The 27,500-nt window shown below is 47.9% G+C and overlaps 2 protein-coding genes across 2 annotated transcripts in view; one reads left to right on the top strand and one right to left on the bottom strand.

The window, feature by feature from the left end:
* Positions 1-20,882, bottom strand: part of LOC138360873 (uncharacterized) — a 269,650-nt gene extending 248,768 nt beyond the window's left edge. Inside the window, exon 1 of the mRNA XM_069320386.1 lies at positions 20,751-20,882. The gene's annotated coding sequence lies outside the window, so the exon portion shown is untranslated. The remainder of the gene's footprint in view (positions 1-20,750) is intronic.
* Positions 20,883-20,913: 31 nt separating this feature from the next.
* Positions 20,914-21,879, top strand: LOC138360872 (uncharacterized). Its single transcript, XM_069320385.1, has one exon. It carries the CDS (start codon positions 20,914-20,916, stop codon positions 21,877-21,879), a length of 966 nt encoding a protein of 321 aa, XP_069176486.1.
* Positions 21,880-27,500: the final 5,621 nt, after the last annotated feature.

Raw genomic sequence — 27,500 nt, 5'->3', positions numbered from 1 at the left:
TACTATATAGATGCCACCCCTGTGACAGATAAAAGCAAGTTTTTTTGAAAACCAGCATCATCTGTTGCACATAATGGCAACATGCACGCTGTACTAAATATATCACGAATGTTTCCGAATGTTTGTTCCGAATGTTTCAATGTTTCCGAATGCACTGATAAACTTTATTTTCATAGATTTTGATTTATTTTATTTTTTTGTGAATTATTTTGTGTGACATTGTGTTGGAATTGAGCTGTATTGTTTATCATTCCATTTATTTCGTAAGTATAAGTAAAGGTGCCACACCTGTGACTGGCAAAACTATGCTTTTTTGACAAACAGCGCCATCTGTTGCATGTAAGAGCAACACACATGCTATACAAGATATGTTACAATTCCATTTCAATGTTTCTGATTGCATTGATGAATTGAATTTTCATAGATTTTGATTTATTTTCATTTTTATTTAATTATTTTGTGTGAATTGCATTGGAATTGAGCTGTGTTGTTTACCAGACCGTTCATTTCATGAGAATAGTTGATTTTTATATTTTTTCATATTTTCATTTCATTTTTAACTGTTTTTCTTATATTTCAGTGATGGGAACATCGTATCACTTGATGTTCCCAGTTTTCTGATGGGAACATCAGACCATTTGGGAAGGTATGAGATGAGGGAGTGGGGATGATGAGGGGACGGAAATGAGAGATGGTGGGGAAGACGAGTGAACAAGGGAGGGGAGGTAATGGTGGGGAAACGAGGAAATGGGGGAATGAAGAATAATGGGGAGGACAAAGGGACTGGGGATGGGGGCATGGTGGTGAGAACAATGGGACAGGGGAGTGGGGCATGGTGGGAAGGAAGAAGGGATGGTGAAGTGGGGAATGGTGTGGAGGATGAGGGGACGGTGGAGTGGGGAATTGTTGAGAGGCCTAGGAGACGGGTGATGGGTGAAGGGGGGTGGGTGAATGGTGAGGAGGACTAGGAGACAGGGGAAGGTTGCTGAGCCACACCAACGCATGGCCGGGTACTGCTAGTATATTAATAATATTTAAAATAAACCAATTGGAAACAATTTATTGAAAATAAAAAATCCCTCGGCCTATTAGGCAAATCGGGCCTTGCATAGTAGGCCGAGAAGTGCGTTCTGGCTACTAGGTACGACATATATATATATATATATATTATTAAATATGACCGAAAAAGTAAGATTAATAATTTTAACACGAATTTTCTGAATATTTCTAATGTTTCTTTTCACTGTCGATGGTAATTGAAAAATCAATTCTCCAAAATTCATTTTTATTTCTAGTCTGACGCGACGCTTGAACACGTTTCGTAATAACTTATTACATTTTCAAAGACTTTAGTTTACACATACACAACTATAACCTGCAAACACTAAACAGAGTTCTTCTATGCTATAATTTTAAACAGCTTTCATCTTATATACCTGCATTTGGGTGAGGTGATATGTTACAACAGTTTTGGATGACGTGAACAAAACTTTCAACACAAGACAGAACACGAAACAATGGGTAATATTGGGTAAATTAAAGGGAAGAATGGAAGTAACTGCAAAGGGCCTATTGGCACATATTTCTTGATGCTTCTATATTGGTGCGGAGTCTTGAAGTGGGTAGAATATAGTTGTGCATTAATTGGCTGTTGATTGCTGGTGTTGACTTCTTGATGTGTAGTGCCTCGCAGACGTCAAGCCGCCTGCTATCGCTGTATCTATCGATGATTTCTGTGTTGTTTGCTAAGATTTCTCTGCTGATAGTCTGGTTGTGGGAAGAGATTATATGTTCCTTAATGGAGCCCTGTTGCTTATGCATCGTTAATCGCCTGGAAAGAGATGTTGTTGTCTTGCCTATATACTGAGTTCTTTGAGGCTTACAGTCCCCAAGTGGGCATTTGAAGGCATAGACGACGTTGGTCTCTTTTAAACCGTTCTGCTTTGTGTCTGGAGAGTTTCTCATGAGTAGATTGGCCGTTTTTTGGTTTTATTTTAAGTCGTCAATTGTATCTTCTGATTTTTGTCTGTAGGGATAACGTTCCTATCAACAATATCTTTCAGGACCCTTTCCTCTGTTTTATGAGCTGTGGAAAAGAAGTTCCAGTAAAATAGTCTAATAGGGGGTACAGGTGTTGTGTTAGTTGTCTCTTCAGAGGTTGCATGGCGTTTCACCTTCCTTTTTATGATGTCTTCAACGGCCAACCTACTCATGAGAAACTCTCCAGACACAAAGCAGAACGGTTTAAAAGAGACCAACGTCGTCTATGGTCAGGTCACTCCACGCGGATCTCCACACTGTATATGCACCGGTGCTGCTACTACCTCCACTTTGGTTTCTTCGCACTATCGCTAGCGATATGACTATGCTATGTTGCACCCTGCTAGCTGCACACTCTGAGAGCCCAAATACTATGACCAAAGTACTAAGGTGTACTAATCTGGGTGCACTATTCAAGGTGCCCTACTCTGGGTGCACTGCTCTGGGTGCACTACTCTGGGTGTACTACTCTGGGTGTACTACTCTGGGTGCACTATTCAAGGTGCACTACTCTGGGTGTACTACTCTGGGTGTACTACTCTGGGTGTACTACTCTGGGTGCACTATTCAAGGTGCACTACTCTGGGTGCACTACTCTGGGTGTACTACTCTGGGTGCACTACTCTGGGTGTACTACTCTGGGTGTACTATTCAAGGTGCACTACTCTGGGTGTACTACTCTGGGTGTACTACTCTGGGTGCACTACTCTGGGTGTACTACTCTGGGTGTACTACTCTGGGTGTACTACTCTGGGTGTACAACTCTGGGTGCACTACTCTGGGTGCACTACTCTGGGTGTACTACTCTGGGTGTACTACTCTGGGTGCACTACTCTGGGTGTACTACTCTGGGTGCACTACTCTGGGTGCACTACTCTGGGTGTACTACTCTGGGTGTACTACTCTGGTTGTACTACTCTGGGTGTACTACTCTGGGTGCACTACTCTGGGTGCACTACTCTGAGTGTACTACTCTGGGTGCACTACTCTGGGTGTACTACTCTGGGTGTACTACTCTGGATGTACTACTCTGGGTGAACAACTCTGGGTGCACTACTCTGGGTGTACTACTCTGGGTGCACTACTCTGGGTGCACTACTCTGGGTGCACTACTCTGGGTGTACTACTCTGGGAGCACTACTCGGTGCCCTACTCTGGGTGTACTACTCTGGGTGTACTACTCTGGGTGCACTACTCGGTGCCCTACTCTGGGTGTACTACTCTGGGTGTACTACTCTGGGTGCACTACTCGGTGCCCTACTCTGGGTGTACTACTCTGGGTGTGCTACTCTGGGTGTACTACTCTGGGTGTACTACTCTGGGTGTACTACTCTGGGTGCACTACTCTGGGTGTACTACTTTGGGTGTACTACTCTGGGTGTACTACTCTGGGTGCACTACTCTGGGTGTACTACTCTGGGTGTGCTACTCTGGGTGTACTACTCTGGGTGCACTACTCTGGGTGTACTACTCTGAGTGTACTACTCTGGGTACACTACTCGGTGTGCTACTCTGGGTGTACTACTCTGGGTGTACTACTCTGGGTGTACTACTCTGGGTGCACTACTCTGGGTGTACCACTCTGGGTGTGCTACTCTGGGTGTACTACTCTGGGTGCACTACTCTGGGTGTACTACTCTGGGTGTGCTACTCTGGGTGTACTACTCAGGGTGTACTACTCTGGGTGCACTACTCTGGGTGTACTACTCTGGGTGTACTACTCTGGGTGCACTACTCTGGGTGCACTACTCTGGGTGTACTACTCTGGGTGCACTACTCTGGGTGCACTACTCTGGGTGCACTACTCTGGGTGTACTACTCTGGGTGCACTACTCTGGGTGCACTACTCTGGGTGTACTACTCTGGGTGCACTACTCGGTGTGCTACTCTGGGTGTACTACTCTGGGTGTACTACTCTGGGTGTACTACTCTGGGTGCACTACTCTGGGTGCACTACTCTGGGTGTACTACTCTGGGTGCACTACTCTGGGTGCACTACTCTGGGTGTACTACACAGGGTGTACTACTCTGGGTGTACTGAACAGGGTGCGCTACTCTGGGTGTACTTCACAGGGTGTACTACTCTGGGTGTACTACTCTGGGTGCACTACTCTGGGTGCACTACTCTGGGTGTACTACTCTGGGTGTGCTACTCTGGGAGCACTACTCTGGGTGTACTACTCTGGGTGTACTGCTCTGGGTGCACTACTCTGGGTGCACTACTCTGGGTGTACTACTCCGGGTGTACTACTCTGGGTGCACTACTCTGGGTGCACTACTCTGGGTCTACTACTCTGGGTGCACTACTCTGGGTGCACTACTCTGGGTGTACTACTCTGGGTGTACTACTCTGGGTGTACTACTCTGGGTGTACTACTCTGGGTGCACTACTCTGGGTGTACTACTCTGGGTGTACTACTCTGGGTGCACTACTCTGGGTGTACTACTCTGGGTGCACTACTCTGGGTGCACTACTCTGGGTGTACTACTCTGGGTGTACTACTCTGGTTGTACTACTCTGGGTGTACTACTCTGGGTGCACTACTCTGGGTGCACTACTCTGGGTGTACTACTCTGGGTGCACTACTCTGGGTGTACTACTCTGGGTGTACTACTCTGGGTGTACTACTCTGGGTGTACTACTCTGGGTGCACTACTCTGGGTGTACTACTCTGGGTGCACTACTCTGGGTGCACTACTCTGGGTGCACTACTCTGGGTGTACTACTCTGGGAGCACTACTCGGTGCCCTACTCTGGGTGTACTACTCTGGGTGTACTACTCTGGGTGCACTACTCGGTGCCCTACTCTGGGTGTACTACTCTGGGTGTACTACTCTGGGTGCGCTACTCGGTGCCCTACTCTGGGTGTACTACTCTGGGTGCACTACTCTGGGTGTACTACTCTGGGTGTGCTACTCTGGGTGTACTACTCTGGGTGCACTACTCTGGGTGTACTACTCTGAGTGTACTACTCTGGGTACACTACTCGGTGTGCTACTCTGGGTGTACTACTCTGGGTGTACTACTCTGGGTGTACTACTCTGGGTGCACTACTCTGGGTGTACTACTCTGGGTGTGCTACTCTGGGTGTACTACTCTGGGTGTGCTACTCTGGGTGTACTACTCTGGGTGCACTACTCTGGGTGTACTACTCTGGGTGTGCTACTCTGGGTGTACTACTCTGGGTGTACTACTCTGGGTGCACTACTCTGGGTGCACTACTCTGGGTGCACTACTCTGGGTGCACTACTCTGGGTGTACTACTCTGGGTGCACTACTCTGGGTGCACTACTCTGGGTGTACTACTCTGGGTGCACTACTCGGTGTGCTACTCTGGGTGTACTACTCTGGGTGTACTACTCTGGGTGTACTACTCTGGGTGCACTACTCTGGGTGCACTACTCTGGGTGTACTACTCTGGGTGCACTACTCTGGGTGCACTACTCTGGGTGTACTACACAGGGTGTACTACTCTGGGTGTACTGAACAGGGTGCGCTACTCTGGGTGTACTTCACAGGGTGTACTACTCTGGGTGCACTACTCTGGGTGCACTACTCTGGGTGCACTACTCTGGGTGTACTACTCTGGGTGTGCTACTCTGGGAGCACTACTCTGGGTGTACTACTCTGGGTGTACTGCTCTGGGTGCACTACTCTGGGTGTACTACTCTGGGTGTACTACTCTGGGTGTACTACTCTGGGTGCACTACTCTGGGTGTACTACTCTGGGTGCACTACTCTGGGTGTACTACTCTGGGTGTACTACTCTGGGTGTACTACTCTGGGTGTACTACTCTGGGTGTACTACTCTGGGTGCACTACTCTGGGTGTACTACTCTGGGTGCACTACTCTGGGTGTACTGCTCTGGGTTCACTACTCTGGGTGTACTACTCTGGGTGTACTACTCTGGGTGCACTACTCTGGGTGCACTACTCTGGGTGTACTACTCTGGGTGTACTACTCTGGGTGCACTACTCTGGGTGTACTACTCTGGGTGCACTACTCTGGGTGTACTACTCTGGGTGCACTACTCTGGGTGCACTACTCTGGGTGTACTGCTCTGGGTGCACTACTCTGGGTGTACTGCTCTGGGTTGCACTACTCTGGGTGTACTACTCTGGGTGGCACTACTTCTGGTGTGCTACTCTGGGAGGCACTACTCTGGGTGTACTACTCTGGGTGTACTGCTCTGGGTGCACTACTCTGGGTGTACTACTCTGGGTGTACTACTCTGGGTGTACTTACTCTGGGTGCACTACTCTGGGTTGTACTACTCTGGGTGCACTACTCTGGGTGTACTACTCTGGGTGTACTAGCTCTGGGTGTACTACTCTGGGTGCACTACTCTGGTGTACTACTCTGGGTGCACTACTCTGGGTGTACTACTCTGGGTGCACTACTCTGGGGTACTGCTCTGGGTGCACTACTCTGGGTGTACTACTCTGGGTGTACTACTCTGGGTGCACTACTCTGGGTGCACTACTCTGGGTGTACTACTCTGGGTGTACTACTCTGGGTGCACTACTCTGGGTGTACTACTCTGGGTGCACTACTCTGGGTGTACTACTCTGGGTGCACTACTCTGGGTGCACTACTCTGGGTGTGCTACTCTGGGTGCACTACTCTGGGTGCACTACTCTGGGTGGCACTACTCTGGGTGTACTACTCTGGGTGTGTGCTACTCTGGAGCACTACTCTGGGTGGTACTACTACTCTGGGTGTACTACTCTGGGGTGCACTACTCTGGGTGCACTACTCTGGGTGTACTACTCCGGGTGTACAACTCTGGGTGCCTCTACTCTGGGTGCACTACTCTGGGTCTACTACTCTGGGTGCACTACTCTGAGTGCACTACTCTGGGTGTACTACTCTGGGTGTACTACTCTGGGTGTACTACTCTGGGTGTACTGCTCTGGGTGCACTACTCTGGGTGTACTACTCTGGGTGTACTACACTGGGGTGCACTACTCTGGGTGCCACTACTCTGGGTGTACTACTCTGGGTGTACTACTCTGGGTGCACTACTCTGGGTGTACTACTCTGGGTGCCACCTGCTCTAGGTGTACTACTCTGGGTGCACTACTCTGAGTGCACTACTCTGGGTGTGCTGCTCTGGGTGCACTACTCTGGGTGCACTACTCTGGGTGTACTACTCTGGGTGTACTACTCTGGGTGCACTACTCTGGGTGTACTACTCTGGGTGCACTACTCTGGGTGCACTACTCTGGGTGCACTACTCTGGGTGCACTACTCTGGGTGCACTACTCTGGGTGCACTACTCTGGGTGCACTACTCTGGGTGTACTACTCTGGGTGTACTACACAGGGAGCACTACTCTGGGTGCACTACTCTGGGTGTACTACACAGGGTGCACTACTCTGGGTGCACTACTCTGGGTGCACTACTCTGGGTGCACTACTCTGGGTGTACAACTCTGGGTGCATACTCTGGGTGCACTACTCTGGGTGCACTATTCAAGGTGCACTACTCTGGGTGCACTACTCTGGGTGCACTACTCTGGGTGCACTACTCTGGGTGCACTACTCTGGGTGCACTACTCGGGTGTACTTCTGGGTGTACTACTCTGGGTGTACTACTCTGGGTGCACTACTCTGGGTGCACTACTCTGGGTGCACTACTCTGGGTGCACTACTCTGGTGTACTACTCTGGGTGCACTACTCTGGGTGCACTACTCTGGGTGCACTACTCTGGGTGTACTACTCTGGGTGTACTCACAGGGTGTACTACTCTGGGTGCACTACTCTGGGTGCACTACTCTGGGCGCACTACCCTGGGTGCTACTCTGGGTGTGCTACTCTGGTGTACTACTCTGGGTGTACTACTCTGGGTGCACTACTCTGGGTGTACTACTCTGGGTGCACTACTCTGGGTGCACTACTCTGGGTGTACTACTCTGGGTGCACTACTCTGGGTGCACTACTCTGGGTGTACTACTCTGGGTGCACTACTCTGGGTGCACTACTCTGGGTGCACTACTCTGGGTGCACTACTCTGGGTGTACTACTCTGGGTGTACTTCACGGAGTGTACTACTCTGGGTGCACTACTCTGGGTGCACTACTCTGGGTGTACAACTCTGGGTGCTCTACTCTGGGTGCACTACTCTGGGTCTACTACTCTGGGTGCACTACTCTGAGTGCACTACTCTGGGTGTACTACTCTGGGTGTACTACTCTGGGTGTACTACTCTGGGTGTACTGCTCTGGGTGCACTACTCTGGGTGTACTACTCTGGGTGTACTACACTGGGTGCACTACTCTGGGTGCACTACTCTGGGTGTACTACTCTGGGTGTACTACTCTGGGTGCACTACTCTGGGTGTACTACTCTGGGTGCACTGCTCTAGGTGTACTACTCTGGGTGCACTACTCTGAGTGCACTACTCTGGGTGTGCTGCTCTGGGTGCACTACTCTGGGTGCACTACTCTGGGTGTACTACTCTGGGTGTACTACTCTGGGTGCACTACTCTGGGTGTACTACTCTGGGTGCACTACTCTGGGTGCACTACTCTGGGTGCACTACTCTGGGTGCACTACTCTGGGTGCACTACTCTGGGTGCACTACTCTGGGTGCACTACTCTGGGTGTACTACTCTGGGTGTACTACACAGGGTGCACTACTCTGGGTGCACTACTCTGGGTGTACTACACAGGGTGCACTACTCTGGGTGCACTACTCTGGGTGCACTACTCTGGGTGCACTACTCTGGGTGTACAACTCTGGGTGCACTACTCTGGGTGCACTACTCTGGGTGCACTATTCAAGGTGCACTACTCTGGGTGCACTACTCTGGGTGCACTACTCTGGGTGCACTACTCTGGGTGCACTACTCTGGGTGCACTACTCTGGGTGTACTACTCTGGGTGTACTACTCTGGGTGTACTACTCTGGGTGCACTACTCTGGGTGCACTACTCTGGGTGCACTACTCTGGGTGCACTACTCTGGGTGTACTACTCTGGGTGCACTACTCTGGGTGCACTACTCTGGGTGCACTACTCTGGGTGTACTACTCTGGGTGTACTTCACAGGGTGTACTACTCTGGGTGCACTACTCTGGGTGCACTACTCTGGGCGCACTACCCTGGGTGTGCTACTCTGGGTGTGCTACTCTGGGTGTACTACTCTGGGTGTACTACTCTGGGTGCACTACTCTGGGTGTACTACTCTGGGTGCACTACTCTGGGTGCACTACTCTGGGTGTACTACTCTGGGTGCACTACTCTGGGTGCACTACTCTGGGTGTACTACTCTGGGTGCACTACTCTGGGTGCACTACTCTGGGTGCACTACTCTGGGTGCACTACTCTGGGTGTACTACTCTGGGTGTACTGCACAGGGTGTACTACTCTGGGTGCACTACTCTGGGTGTACTACTCTGGGTGTACTTCACGGAGTGTACTACTCTGGGTGCACTACTCTGGGTGCACTACTCTGGGTGCACTGCTCTGGGTGCACTACTCTGGGTGCACTACTCTGGGTGCACTACTCTGGGTGCACTACTCTGGGTGTACTACTCTGGGTGTACTACTCTGGGTGTACTACTCTGGGTGTACTACTCTGGGTATACTGCACAGGGTGCACTACTCTGGGTGCACTACTCTGGGTGCACTAGTCTGGGTGCACTACTCTGGGTGCACTACTCTGGGTGTACTACTCTGGGTGCACTACTCGGGTGTGCTACTCTGGGTGCACTACTCTGGTGCACTACTCTGGGTGCACTACTTTGGGTGCACTACTCTGGGTGTACTACTCTGGGTGCACTACTCTGGGTGTCACTACTCTGGGTGTACTACTCTGGGTGCTACTACTCTGGGGTGTACTACTCTGGGTGCACCTACTCTGGGTGCACTACTCTGGTGTACTACTCTGGGTGTATCTACTCTGGGTGTACTACTCTGGGTGCACTACTCTGGGTGTACTACTCTGGGGTGCACTACTCTGGGTGTACTACTCTGGGTGCACTACTCTGGGTGTGCTACTCTGGGTGTCACTACTCTGGGTGCACTACTCTGGGTGCACTACTCTGGGTGTACTTACTTCTGGGTGTGCTACTCTGGGTGTCACTACTCTGGGTGCACTACTTGGGTGCACTACTCTGGGTGTCACTACTCTGGGTGCACTACTCTGGGTGCACTACTCTGGGTGTACTACTCTGGGTGTACTACTCTGGGTGTACTACTCTGGGTGTACTACTCTGGGTGCACTACTCTGGGTGTACTACTCTGGGTGTACTACTCTGAGGTGCACTACTCTGGGTGCACTACTCTGGGTGCACTACTCTGGGGTGTACTACTCTGGGTGTACTACTCTGGGTGCTACTACTCTGGGTGCACTACTCTGGGTGCACTACTCTGGGTGCACTACTCTGGGTGCACTACTCTGGGTGTACTACTCTGGGTGCACTACTCTGGGTGCACTACTCTGGGTGTACTACTCTGGGTGTACTACTCTGGGTGCACTACTCTGGGTGTACTACTCTGGGTGCACTACTCTGGGTGCACTACTCTGGGTGCACTACTCTGGGTGTACTACTCTGGGTGTACTACTCTGGGTGCACTACTCTGGGTGTACTACTCTGGGTGCACTACTCTGGGTGCACTACTCTGGGTGCACTACTCTGGGTGCACTACTCTGGGTGTACTACTCTGGGTGCACTACTCTGGGTGCACTACTCTGGGTGCACTACTCTGGGTGCACTACTCTGGGTGTACTACTCTGGGTGCACTACTCTGGGTGCACTACTCTGGGTGCACTACTCTGGGTGTACTACTCTGGGTGCACTACTCTGGGTGCACTACTCTGGGTGCACTACTCTGGGTGCACTACTCTGGGTGCACTACTCTGGGTGCACTACTCTGGGTGCACTACTCTGGGTGCACTACTCTGGGTGTACAACTCTGGGTGCACTACTCTGGGTGTACTTCACAGGGTGTACTACTCTGGGTGCACTACTCTGGGTGCACTACTCTGGGCGCACTACCCTGGGTGTGCTACTCTGGGTGTGCTACTCTGGGTGTACTACTCTGGGTGTACTACTCTGGGTGCACTACTCTGGGTGTACTACTCTGGGTGCACTACTCTGGGTGCACTACTCTGGGTGTACTACTCTGGGTGCACTACTCTGGGTGCACTACTCTGGGTGTACTACTCTGGGTGCACTACTCTGGGTGCACTACTCTGGGTGCACTACTCTGGGTGCACTACTCTGGGTGTACTACTCTGGGTGTACTGCATCAGGGTGTACTACTCTGGGTGCACTACTCTGGGTGTACTACTCTGGGTGTACTTCACGGAGTGTACTACTCTGGGTGCACTACTCTGGGTGCACTACTCTGGGTGCACTGCTCTGGGTGCACTACTCTGGGTGCACTACTCTGGGTGCACTACTCTGGGTGCACTACTCTGGGTGTACTACTCTGGGTGTACTACTCTGGGTGTACTACTCTGGGTGTACTACTCTGGGTATACTGCACAGGGTGCACTACTCTGGGTGCACTACTCTGGGTGCACTAGTCTGGGTGCACTACTCTGGGTGCACTACTCTGGGTGTACTACTCTGGGTGCACTACTCTGGGTGTGCTACTCTGGGTGCACTACTCTGGGTGCACTACTCTGGGTGCACTACTTTGGGTGCACTACTCTGGGTGCACTACTCTGGGTGCACTACTCTGGGTGCACTACTCTGGGTGTACTACTCTGGGTGTACTACTCTGGGTGTACTACTCTGGGTGCACTACTCTGGGTGCACTACTCTGGGTGCACTACTCTGGGTGTACTACTCTGGGTGTACTACTCTGGGTGCACTACTCTGGGTGTACTACTCTGGGTGCACTACTCTGGGTGTACTACTCTGGGTGCACTACTCTGGGTGTGCTACTCTGGGTGCACTACTCTGGGTGCACTACTCTGGGTGCACTACTCTGGGTGTTTTACTCTGGGTGTGCTACTCTGGGTTCACTACTCTGGGTGCACTACTTTGGGTGCACTACTCTGGGTGCACTACTCTGGGTGCACTACTCTGGGTGCACTACTCTGGGTGTACTACTCTGGGTGTACTACTCTGGGTGTACTACTCTGGGTGTACTACTCTGGGTGCACTACTCTGGGTGTACTACTCTGGGTGTACTACTCTGGGTGCACTACTCTGGGTGCACTACTCTGGGTGCACTACTCTGGGTGTACTACTCTGGGTGTACTACTCTGGGTGTACTACTCTGGGTGCACTACTCTGGGTGCACTACTCTGGGTGCACTACTCTGAGTGCACTACTCTGGGTGTGCTGCTCTGGGTGCACTACTCTGGGTGCACTACTCTGGGTGTACTACTCTGGGTGTACTACTCTGGGTGCACTACTCTGGGTGTACTACTCTGGGTGCACTACTCTGGGTGCACTACTCTGGGTGCACTACTCTGGGTGTACTACTCTGGGTGTACTACTCTGGGTGCACTACTCTGGGTGTACTACTCTGGGTGCACTACTCTGGGTGCACTACTCTGGGTGCACTACTCTGGGTGCACTACTCTGGGTGTACTACTCTGGGTGCACTACTCTGGGTGCACTACTCTGGGTGCACTACTCTGGGTGCACTACTCTGGGTGTACTACTCTGGGTGCACTACTCTGGGTGCACTACTCTGGGTGCACTACTCTGGGTGTACTACTCTGGGTGCACTACTCTGGGTGCACTACTCTGGGTGCACTACTCTGGGTGTACTACTCTGGGTGCACTACTCTGGGTGCACTACTCTGGGTGCACTACTCTGGGTGCACTACTCTGGGTGTACTACTCTGGGTGCACTACTCTGGGTGTACTACTCTGGGTGCACTACTCTGGGTGCACTACTCTGGGTGCACTACTCTGGGTGCACTACTCTGGGTGCACTACTCTGGGTGCACTACTCTGGGTGCACTACTCTGGGTGTACTACTCTGGGTGTACTACTCTGGGTGTACTACTCTGGGTGCACTACTCTGGGTGCACTACTCTGGGTGCACTACTCTGGGTGCACTACTCTGGGTGCACTACTCTGGGTGTACTACTCTGGGTGTACTACTCTGGGTGCACTACTCTGGGTGTACTACTCTGGGTGCACTACTCTGGGTGCACTACTCTGGGTGCACTACTCTGGGTGCACTACTCTGGGTGTACTACTCTGGGTGCACTACTCTGGGTGTACTACTCTGGGTGCACTACTCTGGGTGCACTACTCTGGGTGCACTACTCTGGGTGCACTACTCTGGGTGTACTACTCTGGGTGCACTACTCTGGGTGTGCTACTCTGGGTGTGCTACTCTGGGTGTGCTACTCTGGGTTCACTACTCTGGGTGTACTACTCTGGGTGTACTTCACGGAGTGTACTACTCTGGGTGCACTACTCTGGGTGCACTACTCTGGGTGCACTGCTCTGGGTGCACTACTCTAGGTGCACTACTCTGGGTGCACTACTCTGGGTGCACTACTCTGGGTGTACTACTCTGGGTGTACTACTCTGGGTGTACTACTCTGGGTGTACTACTCTGGGTATACTGCACAGGGTGCACTACTCTGGGTGCACTACTCTGGGTGCACTAGTCTGGGTGCACTACTCTGGGTGCACTACTCTGGGTGTACTACTCTGGGTGCACTACTCTGGGTGTGCTACTCTGGGTGCACTACTCTGGGTGCACTACTCTGGGTGCACTACTTTGGGTGCACTACTCTGGGTGCACTACTCTGGGTGCACTACTCTGGGTGCACTACTCTGGGTGTACTACTCTGGGTGCACTACTCTGGGTGCACTACTCTGGGTGCACTACTCTGGGTGTACTACGCTGGGTGCACTACTCTGGGTGCACTACTCTGGGTGCACTACTCTGGGTGCACTACTCTGGGTGTACAACTCTGGGTGCACTACTCTGGGTGTACTACTCTGGGTGCACTATTCAAGGAGCACTACTCTGGGTGCACTACTCTGGGTGCACTACTCTGGGTGCACTACTCTGGGTGCACTACTCTGGGTGCACTACTCTGGGTGTACTACTCTGGGTGTACTACTCTGGGTGTACTACTCTGGGTGCACTACTCTGGGTGCACTACTCTGGGTGCACTACTCTGGGTGCACTACTCTGGGTGCACTACTCTGGGTGTACTACTCTGGGTGTACTACTCTGGGTGCACTACTCTGGGTGTACTACTCTGGGTGCACTACTCTGGGTGCACTACTCTGGGTGCACTACTCTGGGTGCACTACTCTGGGTGTACTACTCTGGGTGCACTACTCTGGGTGTACTACTCTGGGTGCACTACTCTGGGTGCACTACTCTGGGTGCACTACTCTGGGTGCACTACTCTGGGTGTACTACTCTGGGTGTACTACTCTGGGTGTACTGCACAGGGTGTACTACTCTGGGTGCACTACTCTGGGTGTACTACTCTGGGTGCACTACTCTGGGTGTACTACTCTGGGTGTACTTCACAGGGTGTACTACTCTGGGTGCACTACTCTGGGTGCACTACTCTGGGTGCACTGCTCTGGGTGCACTACTCTGGGTGCACTACTCTGGGTGCACTACTCTGGGTGCACTACTCTGGGTGTACTACTCTGGGTGCACTACTCTGGGTGCACTACTCTGGGTGCACTACTCTGGGTGCACTACTCTGGGTGTACTACTCTGGGTGCACTACTCTGGGTGCACTACTCTGGGTGCACTACTCTGGGTGCACTACTCTGGGTGTACTACTCTGGGTGCACTACTCTGGGTGCACTACTCTGGGTGCACTACTCTGGGTGTACTACTCTGGGTGCACTACTCTGGGTGTACTACTCTGGGTGCACTACTCTGGGTGCACTGCTCTGGGTGCACTACTCTGGGTGCACTACTCTGGGTGTACTACTCTGGGTGCACTACTCTGGGTGCACTGCTCTGGGTGCACTACTCTGGGTGCACTACTCTGGGTGTACTACTCTGGGTGTACTACTCTGGGTGTACTACTCTGGGTGCACTACTCTGGGTGCACTACTCTGGGTGCACTACTCTGGGTGCATTACTCTGGGTGCACTACTCTGGGTGTACTACTCTGGGTGTACTACTCTGGGTGCACTACTCTGGGTGTACTACTCTGGGTGCACTACTCTGGGTGCACTACTCTGGGTGCACTACTCTGGGTGCACTACTCTGGGTGCACTACTCTGGGTGTGCTACTCTGGGTGTGCTACTCTGGGTGTGCTACTCTGGGTTCACTACTCTGGGTGCACTACTCTGGGTGCACTACTCTGGGTGTACTACTCTGGGTGCACTACTCTGGGTGCACTACTCTGGGTGTACTACTCTGGGTGTACTACTCTGGGTGCACTACTCTGGGTGCACTACTCTGGGTGCACTACTCTGGGTGTACTACTCTGGGTGTACTACTCTGGGTGCACTACTCTGGGTGCACTACTCTGGGTGCACTACTCTGGGTGTACTACTCTGGGTGCACTACTCTGGGTGCACTACTCTGGGTGCACTACTCTGGGTGTACTACTCTGGGTGTACTACTCTGGGTGCACTACTCTGGGTGCACTACTCTGGGTGCACTACTCTGGGTGTACTACTCTGGGTGCACTACTTTGGGTGCACTACTCTGGGTGTACTACTCTGGGTGCAGTACTCTGGGTGCACTACTCTGGGTGTACTACTCTGGGTGCACTACTTTGGGTGCACTACTCTGGGTGTACTACTCTGGGTGCACTACTCTGGGTGCACTACTCTGGGTGCACTGCTCAAGGGACTACTAATCTGGACTCCACCTGCCAGAAGTTATTGGGAAATACAAACCTGGTTATGAGCTTGGGAATGTCAAGGCCCACATGCCTGAATACTTACTTCGGCCAATCATCAGTCAGATACACACACCCACATTCAGACTGGCTAAGTGACTTAACTTCTTGCTGACTCCTTATGTACCTTTTTCTTTCAGCCTGAAGTCTCCAAAGGAATTTGTTGACTTAATGCGAGGAACACTATTCCTCGCATTAAGTACAAGAGGTGTACAAGAGGGCTTGTACTCCTCTTGACATAATAGAAAACATACTAAGAACGTTACTCCAAGCCTGCACTAAAGAGGCACCCTTCTTGAGTCCCGATGGGCACATGTATTAGCTAGTAGATGGGGTCGCCATGGGTTCTCCCCTAGATGCCCTGTTTGCGATATTCTACATGGATACTATACAGCAGAGAGTCTTAGTTGACATGGACTTGAAACCGGCCATATACTGCAGGTATGTTGACGACATTTTTATGCAGGTACCTGTTGTCAGACGTTTGCAGCAACAAAAGGAGGCATTCGAGCAGAATTCTGTGTTAAGTTTCACTTAAAAGATGGAGAATGATTGGAAGCTGCCCTTCTAGATGTAACAGTCACGGAAAGGAACGGAGGCTTCCACACTGCAGTCTACACTAAGGAAACAAACATAGGAATGTGCCTCAATGCCAACAGTGACTGCTCCAGACAGGTACAAGAGGAGTGTTGTCAACGCTTACGTTAACCGGGCACTCAATCACAGCTCAGGATGGAAGCAAGTCGATGAAGAACTCTGCAGGGTAAGGCAGGTCCTAGTCAACAGTGGCTTCTCTAGCAGATATGTTGAAGACGTCATTTATTAAAAGAAAGGTGGAACGCCATGCAATCTCTGAAGAGTCAACTAACACAACACTTGTACCAACTATTAGATTGTTTTACAGGAACTTCTTTTCAACGGCTCATAAAATGGAAGAAAGTGTCCTGAAAGATATTATTCTTAGGAACGTTATTCCTACAGACAAAAATCAGAAAATACAGTTGACAATTTACTACAAAAACAGAAAAGCGGCCAACATACTTATGAAAAGATTTGTGTTAGAATTATTAATCTTTCCCTTTCGGTCATATTATATATATATATATATATATATATATATATATATATATATATATATATATATATATATATATATATATATATATATATATATATATATATATATATATAAATATATATATATATATATATATATATATATATATATATATATATATATATATATGTCGTACCTAATAGCCAGAACGCACTTCTCAGCCTACTATTCAAGGCCCGATTTGCCTAATAAGCCAAGTTTTCATGAATTAATGTTTTTTCGTCTACCTAACCTACCTAACCTAACCTAACCTAGCTTTTTTTGGCTACCTAACCTAACCTTACCTATAAATATAGGTTAGGTTAGGTTAGGTAGGGTTGGTTAGGTTCGGTCATATATCTACGTTAATTTTAACTCCAATAAAAAAAAATTGATCTCATACTTAGAGAAAAGGGTTGCTTTATCATTTCATAAGAAAAAAATTATAGTAAATATATTAATTCAGGAAAACTTGGCTTATTAGGCAAATCGGGCCTTGAATAGTAGGCTGAGAAGTGAGTTCTGGCTACTAGGTACGACATATATATATATATATATATATATATATGTCGTACCTAGTAGCCAGAACGCACTTCTCAACCTACTATGCAAGGCCCGATTTGCCTAATAAGCCAAGTTTTCCTGAATTAATATATTTTCTCTATTTTTTTTCTTATGAAATGATAAAGCTACCCATTTCATTATGTATGAGGTCAATTTTTTTTTATTGGAGTTAAAATTAACGTAGATATATGACCAAACCTAACCAACCCTACCTAACCTAACCTAACCTATCTTTATAGGTTAGGTTAGAATAGGTAGCCAAAAAAGTTAGGTTAGGTTAGGTTAGGTAGGTTAGGTTGATGAAAAACAATTAATTCATGAAAACTCGGCTTATTAGGCAAATCGGGCCTTGCATAGTAGGCTGAGAAGTGCGTTCTGGCTACTAGGTACGACGTATATATATATATATATATATATATATATATATATATATATATATATATATATATATATATATATATATATGTTGTACCTAGTAGCCAGAACGTCGTACTCGGCCTACTATGCAAGGTCCGATTTGCCTAATAAGCGAAGTTTTCCTGAAATTATATATTTTTCTCGTTTTTTTCTTATGAAATGATGAATCGGTCCATTTCATTATTTATAAGTCAATTTCTTGAAATTTGAGTAAAACTAACGTAGATATATGACCGAACCTAACCAACCCTACCTAACCTAACCTAACCTAACTTAACCTAACCTAACCAACCCTACCTAACCTAACCTAACCAACCCTACCTAACCTAACCTAACCTAACTTAACCTAACCTAACCAACCCTACCTAACCTAACCTAACCTAACTTAACCTTACCTAACCAACCCTACCTAACCTAACCTAACCTAACTTAACCTAACCTAACCAACCCTACCTAACCTAACCTAACCAACCCTAACCTAACCTAACTTAACCTTACCTAAACTAACGCAACTAAGTCAATAATTTATGTTCTTAATATAATATAATAATAATACTTAAAATAAACCAATAGGAAACAATTTATTGAAAACAAATTTGCTTGACCAAACGCGACACCCAAGACCGATTTTGGGTATTTTAACTTCTTCCCAATTTCAAATATTTTCGTTATTTCTTCATTAAAAAATTCCTGGCTGCAAACTCTCAAGGTTCTGAGAAACATTCCAGAAAATATTGCTCGCTTAACCTGAATATGATGATTTGAGTCAAAATGAAGATATGAGCTCACATCTTCTTCTTGAGGTTATCTTGAGATGATTTTGGGGCTTAGCTTCCCGTCGACCAGGCCTCCTTTTTGTTACACACCGCCAGGAAGCAGCCTGTAGCAGCTGTCTAACTCCTAGCTACCTATTTACTGCTAGGTAAACAGGTGCATCAGGGTGAAAGAAACTCTGCCCATTTGTTTCCTCCTCCGCCGGGAATCGAGTCCGGAACCTTATGACTACGAATCCCGAGCGCTGTCCACTAAGCCATCAGGCCCACATTGGTAGGTTTCCTTCACACATTGAATTTGAAACTCCTACAGATCCTGTGAATCATGATGTCTAAAAAAGACACCAGAACACCATTCTCTTCATTCTCAATTGTGAATTCAGTTGACGGAAGCAGCGAAATAAGCTGAATGATAAAATCAGTCTGGTCACGGGTAACCGGCCACAGCCGGTTACCCGTGATAGGTACGATTATGATAGATAGTACGATAGGTGATAGGTAAGATGATTACGATAGAATTCTACGATCAGGTGACACAGATTAAGCAAGAAAGAGAGGGCTGGGCGGACTACATTTTCTTGGATTGTCGGAAAGCCTTTGACACAGTACCGCATAAGAGGCTGGTACATAAGCTGGAGAGACAGGCAGGTGTAGCTGGTAAGGTGCTCCAGTGGATAAGGGAGTATCTAAGCAATAGGAAGCAGAGAGTTACGGTGAGGGGTGAGACCTCCGATTGGCGTGAAGTCACTAGTGGAGTCCCACAGGGCTCTGTACTCGGTCCTATCTTGTTTCTGATATATGTAAATGATCTCCCGGAGGGTATCGATTCATTTCTCTCAATGTTTGCGGACGATGCTAAAATTATGAGAAGGATTAAAACAGAAGAGGACTGTTTGAGGCTTCAAGAAGACCTAGACAAGCTGAAGGAATGGTCGAACAAATGGTTGTTAGAGTTTAACCCAACCAAATGTAATGTAATGAAGATAGGTGTAGGGAGCAGGAGGCCAGATACAAGGTATCATCTGGGAGAGGAAATTCTTCAGGAGTCAGAGAAGGAAAAAGACTTGGGGGTTGATATCACGCCAGACCTGTCTCCTGCAGCACATATCAAGCGGATAACATCAGCGGCATATGCCAGGCTGGCCAACATACGAACGGCATTCAGAAACTTGTGTAAAGAATCATTCAGAACTTTGTATACCACATATGTCAGGCCAATCCTGGAGTATGCAGCCCCAGCATGGAGTCCATATCTAGTCAAGGATAAGACTAAACTGGAAAAGGTTCAAAGGTTTGCCACCAGACTAGTACCCGAGCTGAGAGGTATGAGCTACGAGGAGAGACTACGGGAATTAAACCTCACTTCGCTGGAAGACAGAAGAGTTAGGGAGGACATGATCACCACATTCAAGATTCTGAAGGGGATTGATAGGGTAGATAAAGACAGTCTATCTAACACAAGGGGAACACGCACAAGGGGACACAGGTGGAAACTGAGTGCCCAAATGAGCCACAGAGATATTAGAAAGAACTTTTTTAGTGTCAGAGTGGTTGACAAATGGAATGCATTAGGAAGTGATGTGGTGGAGGCTGACTCCATACACAGTTTCAAGTGTAGATATGACAGAGCCCGATAGGCTCATGAATCTGTACACCTGTTGATTGACGGTTGAGAGGCGGGACCAAAGAGCCAGAGCTCAACCCCCGCAAACACAACTAGGTGAGTACAGCCATAAAATATCGTCAACGTAACTATACCGCACAAAATTAGAAGGTAAAATCGTGGGTAAGATATTCGCTTCAAACGCTCGATGAGGGAACCGGCGAGAGGGAATTACCCATCATCGTGCCAAATGTTTGTGTATAAAATGAAACATTAAAGCTGAAATAATTAACTTTAATGCACAATTTTACTAGTTCAATGTTTTTTTTATAAACACACATTAGGCATGGCGACGGGTAGGTCCCTGGTACTCTACTAGATCATCACAGTCTTGTAAATGACAGTAAACACAAGCTGCACTTGAGTAACTTACGCACTACGACCCGCGGCTGCCCTCAGGAGACAATGATGCGCGAGTGAGATTCTTGCTTACAGTGATACAAGCAACAGCAAGACGCTGGCACACAAGTGTTGCAGCAGCTGTGGTGAACCCTCGCACTACAGGTGGGAGGCCTCTCTTATCTATCCTCACGTTGATGAGCCATTATCAGCTTATCTTCGTCACTTCCTTGTGTAGCTGGTCACAGGCACAGCAGCTGCTCCTCAGCGGCACAGCAGCTGCTGCTCAGCGGCACAGCAGCTGCTGCTCAGCGGCACAGCAGCTGCTGCTCAGCGGCACAGCAGCTGCTGCTCAGTGGCACAGCAGCTGCTCCTCAGTGGCACAACAGCTGCTCCTCAGCGGCACAGCAGCTGCTCCTCAGCGGCACAGCAGCTGCTGCTCAGTGGCACAGCAGCTGCTGCTCAGCGGCACAGCAGCTGCTGCTCAGTGGCACAGCAGCTGCTGCTCAGCGGCACAGCAGCTGCTGCTCAGCGACAAACAAGCTGCTCCTCAGCGGCACAGCAGCTGCTCCTCAGTGGCACAGCAGCTGCTCTTCAGTGGCACAGCAGCTGCTCCTCAGCGGCACAGCAGCTGCTCCTCAGCGGCACAGCAGCTGCTCCTCAGCGGCACAGCAGCTGCTCCTCAGTGGCACAGCAGCTGCTCCTCAGCGGCACAGCAGCTGCTCCTCAGTGGCACAGCAGCTGCTCCTCAGTGGCACAGCAGCTGCTCCTCAGCGGCACAGCAGCTGCTCCTCAGTGGCACAGCAGCTGCTCCTCAGCGGCACAGCAGCTGCTCCTCAGTGGCACAGCAGCTGCTCCTCAGCGGCACAGCAGCTGCTGCTCAGTGGCACAGCAGCTGCTCCTCAGCGGCACAGCAGCTGCTCCTCAGCGGCACAGCAGCTGCTCCTCAGCGGCACAGCAGCTGCTGCTCAGTGGCACAGCAGCTGCTGCTCAGCGGCACAGCAGCTATTGTTCAGTTGCACAGCAGCTGCTTCTCAGCGGTACAACAGATGCTCAGCGGCACAGCAGCTGCTCCTCAGCGGCACAGCATCTGCTCCTCAGCGGCACAGCAGCTGCTCCTCAGTGGCACAGCAGCTGCTCCTCAGCGGCACCTCAGCTACTAGGCAGCAAGTTCTCCTGATTTGCCTCGAAGGATAAAATACAAGGTGCAAGAACTCCACCTAAGCTAACCTACCGATGTATAGAAAACCCTTAAGTCCGTAAGCTGTTATTTTTCATAGCACTACCTAATATGTACGTTGGTGACCATAAAGTACAGAGTGAGACGCATGAGTCAAGAGGACGCCTTGGTAATCACTCACTTCAGTTGTTCCAGCAGCATTTCTCTAACTTCTTCACTAAAGTACTGTACAGCAATTTCCAAGAGCACCAGAGTACTTAGTCTAACCCAAAACCCTAACCTGACTCACCCTAACCAAAGACATCCTCACTTAACACACCCTATTCTAACACACCCTAACCTAACACACCATAACCTAACACACCCTAATCTAACACAACCTAACGTAATAAACCATAACCTAACACACTGTAACCTAACACACCCTAATCTAACACACCCTAACTTAACACACCCTAATACACTCTCACCTAATGCATCATCATCTAAAACACTCTACTCTAACACACCCTAACCAAACACACCCTAACCTAACACATCCTAATCTGAAACACCCTACCCTAACATCCTAGTACACCATCACTTAATGTGCCCTCATCTAATACACACTAATATAACACACCCTAACCTAAGATGCCCCTAACCTAACACACCCAACTCTTAAACACCCTAACCAACACACTCAACTCTTAAACACCCTAACCAACACACCCAACTCTTAAACACCCTAACCAACACACCCAACTCTTAAACACCCTAACCAACACACTCAACTCTTAAACACCCTAACCTAACACAACATAACTCTTAAACACCCTAACCAACACACTCAACTCTTAAACACCCTAACCTAACACACCCAACTCTTAAACACCCTAACCTAACACACCCAACTCTTAAACACCCTAACCAACACACCCAACTCTTAAACACCCTAACCAACACACCCAACTCTTAAACACCCTAACCAACACACCCAACTCTTAAACACCCTAACCAACACACCCAACTCTTAAACACCCTAACCTAACACAACAGAACCTAATACAACAGAACCTTACACATTCTAATCTAAAACACACTATGATCTAATACACTGGAAGCTAAAACACCCTAAACCAACACACACTAATCTAATACACCCTAATATAATTCCCCCTTATGTAAAACATTGTATCCTAACACACCCGAACCAATCTAGCACACCCCTAACATAATCTAGCACATCCTAACATAACCTAGCACACTCCAAACATACTCAAACACACCCTAACGTAATCTAGCACACTCTAACATAACCTAACACACACTAAAATAACAAGACACACCTTAACATAACCTAACACCCTAACGTAACCAACAAACCTTAACATAACCAAACACATCCAAACGTTACCTAACACTCCCTAACATAACCCAACACACACAAACACAACCTAATACACCCCTAACATAACCCAGCACACCCTAACATAGCCAAACACAGCCTAACATAACCTAGCACACCCCAACATAACCTAATACACCCTAACATATATTCTAACATACCCTAACATAACCTAGCACACCCCAACATAACCTAATACACCCTAACATATATTCTAACATACCCTAACATAACCTAGCACACCCCAACATAACCTAAGACACCCATAACATAACCCAGCACACCCTAACATAAACTAACACACCCTAACGTAACATAACACACCCTACCATAACCTAACAAACATCTAACATAACCTAACACACACTAACAAAACATATCCAAGAGTAACATAACACACCCTAACATTGACTAACATATCCTAACATAACCTTGCACACCCTAATGTAACCTAACACATCTTAACAGAACCTAACACACCCTAAAATACCCTAACAAACCCTAAAATAAACTAGCATACCATAACATAACCACACTATAATATAGATTAACACACACTAACATAATTAATACACATACCCTAACTTAACCTAACACACCCTAATGTAACATAACACACCCTAACTTAACCTAACACACCCTAACCTAACCTAACACACCCTAACATAAACTAACACACCCTAACATAACCTAACACATCCTAATGTAATGTAACATACCCTAACTTAACCTAACACACCCTAACCTAACCCAGCACACCCTAACATAAACTAACACACCCTAACATAACCTAACACATACCAACAAAACATACCCTAGTGTAACATAACACACACACCCTAATATAACCTATCTTCAGGTTATCTTGAGATGATTTCGGGGCTTTAGTGTCCCCGCGGCCCGGTCCTCGACCAGGCCTACACCCCCAGGAAGCAGCCCGTGACAGCTGACTAACACCCAGGTACCTATTTTACTGCTAGGTAACAGGGGCATAGGGTGAAAGAAACTCTGCCCATAGTTTCTCGCATGCGCCTGGGATCGAACCCAGGACCACAGGATCACAAGTCCAGTGTGCTGTATGCTCGGCTGACTGGCTCGGCCGACCCTAACATAAACTAACACACACACACACACCTTAATGTAACCTAGCACATCCTAATATAGACTAACACACCCTAACACAACCGAACGCACCCTAACATAACCTAACACACCCTAACATAACCTGAAAGACCCTAACATAACCTGACACACCCTAACACACACTAACATAACCTAACACACCCTAACATAACCTGACAGACCCTAACATAACCTGACACACCCTAACACACACTAACATAACCTAACACACCCTAACATAACCTGACAGACCCTAACATAACCTGACACACCCTAACACACACTAACATAACCTAACACACCCTAACATAACCTGACAGACCCTAACATAACCTGACACACCCTAACACACACTAACATAACCTAACACACCCTAACATAACCTGACAGACCCTAACATAACCTGACACACTCTAACATAACCTAACACACACTAACATAACCTAACACACCCTAACATAACCTAAGACACCCTAACATAACCAAACACACTCTAACATAACCTAACACACTCTAACATAACCTAACACACTCTAACATAACCTAACACACCCTAACATAACCTAACACACTCTAACATAACCTAACACACTCTAACATAACCTAACACACACTAACATAACCTAACACACCCTAACATAACCTAACACACCCTAACATAACCTAACACACCCTAACATAATCTAACACACCCTAACATAACCTAACACACCCTAACATAACCTAACACACACTAACATAACCTAACACATGCTAACATAACCTGACACACCCTAACATAACCTAACACACCCTAACATAACCTGACAGACCCTAACATAACCTGACACACCCTAACACACACTAACATAACCTAACACACCCTAACATAACCTGACAGACCCTAACATAACCTGACACACCCTAACACACACTAACATAACCTAACACACCCTAACATAACCTGACAGACCCTAACATAACCTGACACACTCTAACATAACCTAACACACACTAACATAACCTAACACACCCTAACATAACCTAAGACACCCTAACATAACCAAACACACTCTAACATAACCTAACACACTCTAACATAACCTAACACACTCTAACATAACCTAACACACCCTAACATAACCTAACACACTCTAACATAACCTAACACACTCTAACATAACCTAACACACACTAACATAACCTAACACACCCTAACATAACCTAACACACCCTAACATAACCTAACACACCCTAACATAACCTAACACACCCTAACATAACCTAACACACCCTAACATAACCTAACACACACTAACATAACCTAACACATGCTAACATAACCTGACACACCCTAATATAACCTAACACACCCTAACATAACCTATCACACTCTAATATAACCTAACACACCCTAACATAACCTGACACACCCTAATATAACCTAACACACCCTAACATAACCTATCACACGCTAATATAACCTAACACACCCTGGTGTGTTAGGTTATATTACACTGGTGCAGGCTATACGTAAAATATAATGTAAAAAATTATATTTAATATATGATTAAATTCTGTTTTATTCCACAGTAAGTTTCAAATTGATACAAGCTATTAGTTAGGGCGACGTTGGGTCGGATTCTTATACAGGTGTCTTTGATTCACTTGTGCTCTACAGCTGTGAGTTGACACACTTGTGCTCTACAGCTGTGAGTTGACACACCTGTGCTATACAGGTGTGTTGACACACCTTTGCTCGTACAGCACAGGAAAGTTTTTATTCAGATACAAATTTTTGATTCAGATACGATTTCTCGATTCTGCAGATATAAATATAAATACGGGTGTGTGTAAACCTATTTTCTGCCAATCATCTTGATTTTCAGCCAATCAAAGTTTGACCCAACCACCGTTATGCTGAATTCAACAACTCTAATTGTAACATACTATGCAGCAAAAAAAATATTTTCTTGCATATAAATGATTAGTAATTTTGATATATATGTGTTGAATATAGGAGGTCCCACGTCTGGTTACGTTGTAGGGATCCCTCGGCCTGGAGGAAGAGGACAATTATTATACAGACATCAGCCACCTGCATAAACTAAGTCAACTAAGACCCTCTGCGGGTCTTAGTTGACCCACAGAGGGTCTTATGCAGTATATGACGGGACTTGAAACCCGCCATATACTGCAGGTATGTTGACGACATTTTTACACAGGTACCTGATGCCAGATGTCTGCAGAAGCTGAAGGAGGCATTTGACCGGAATTCTGTGTTGAGTTTCACGTACGAGATGGAGAATAATGGGAAGCTGACCTTTCTGGATTTAACAGTCACGGAAAGGAGCAGAGGTTTCCACACTGCAGTCTACACTAATGAAACAAACATAGGAATGTGCCTCAATGCCAACAGTGACTGCCCAAACAGGTACAAGAGGAGTGTCGTCAATGCTTATGTCGACCGTGCTCTCAGCCACAGCTCAGGATGGAAGCAAGTCGATGAAGAACTCTGTAGGGTAAGGCAGGTCCTAGTCAACAACGGTTTCTCTAACGGTTTCGTTGAACACATCATAAAAAGAAAGGTGAAACGCCATGCAACTTCTGAAGAGTCAACTAACACAACACTTGTACCCCCTATTAGACTATTTTACAGGAACTTCTTTTCCTCAGCTCATAAAACGGAGGAAAAGGTCCTGAAAGTTATTGTTGATAGAAACGTTATCCCTACAGACAAAAATCAGAAGATACAACTGACGATTTACTATAAAACCAAAAAAACGGCCAGCCTACTCATGAGAAACTCTCCAGACGCAAAGCAGAACGCTTTAAAAGAGACCAACGTCCTCTATGCCTTCAAATGCCCACTTCGGGACTGTAAGCCTCAAAAAACTCTGTATATAGGCAAGACAACAACATCTCTTTCCAGGCGATTAACGATGCATAAGCAACAGGGCTCCATTAAGGAACATATAATCTCTTTCCACAACCAGACCATCACCAGAGAAATCTTAGCAAACAACACAGAAATCATCGATAGATACAGCGATAGCAGGCGGCTTGACATCTGCGAGGCACTACACATCAAGAAGTCAACACCAGCAATCAACAGG

This window comes from Procambarus clarkii, unplaced genomic scaffold (genome assembly GCF_040958095.1).
Source record: "Procambarus clarkii isolate CNS0578487 unplaced genomic scaffold, FALCON_Pclarkii_2.0 HiC_scaffold_125, whole genome shotgun sequence".
In the NCBI taxonomy this organism is placed as follows: Eukaryota; Metazoa; Arthropoda; class Malacostraca; order Decapoda; family Cambaridae; genus Procambarus; species Procambarus clarkii.
Note: the sequence above shows the minus strand (reverse complement) of the source record. Positions and strands in the feature narration are given on the sequence as shown.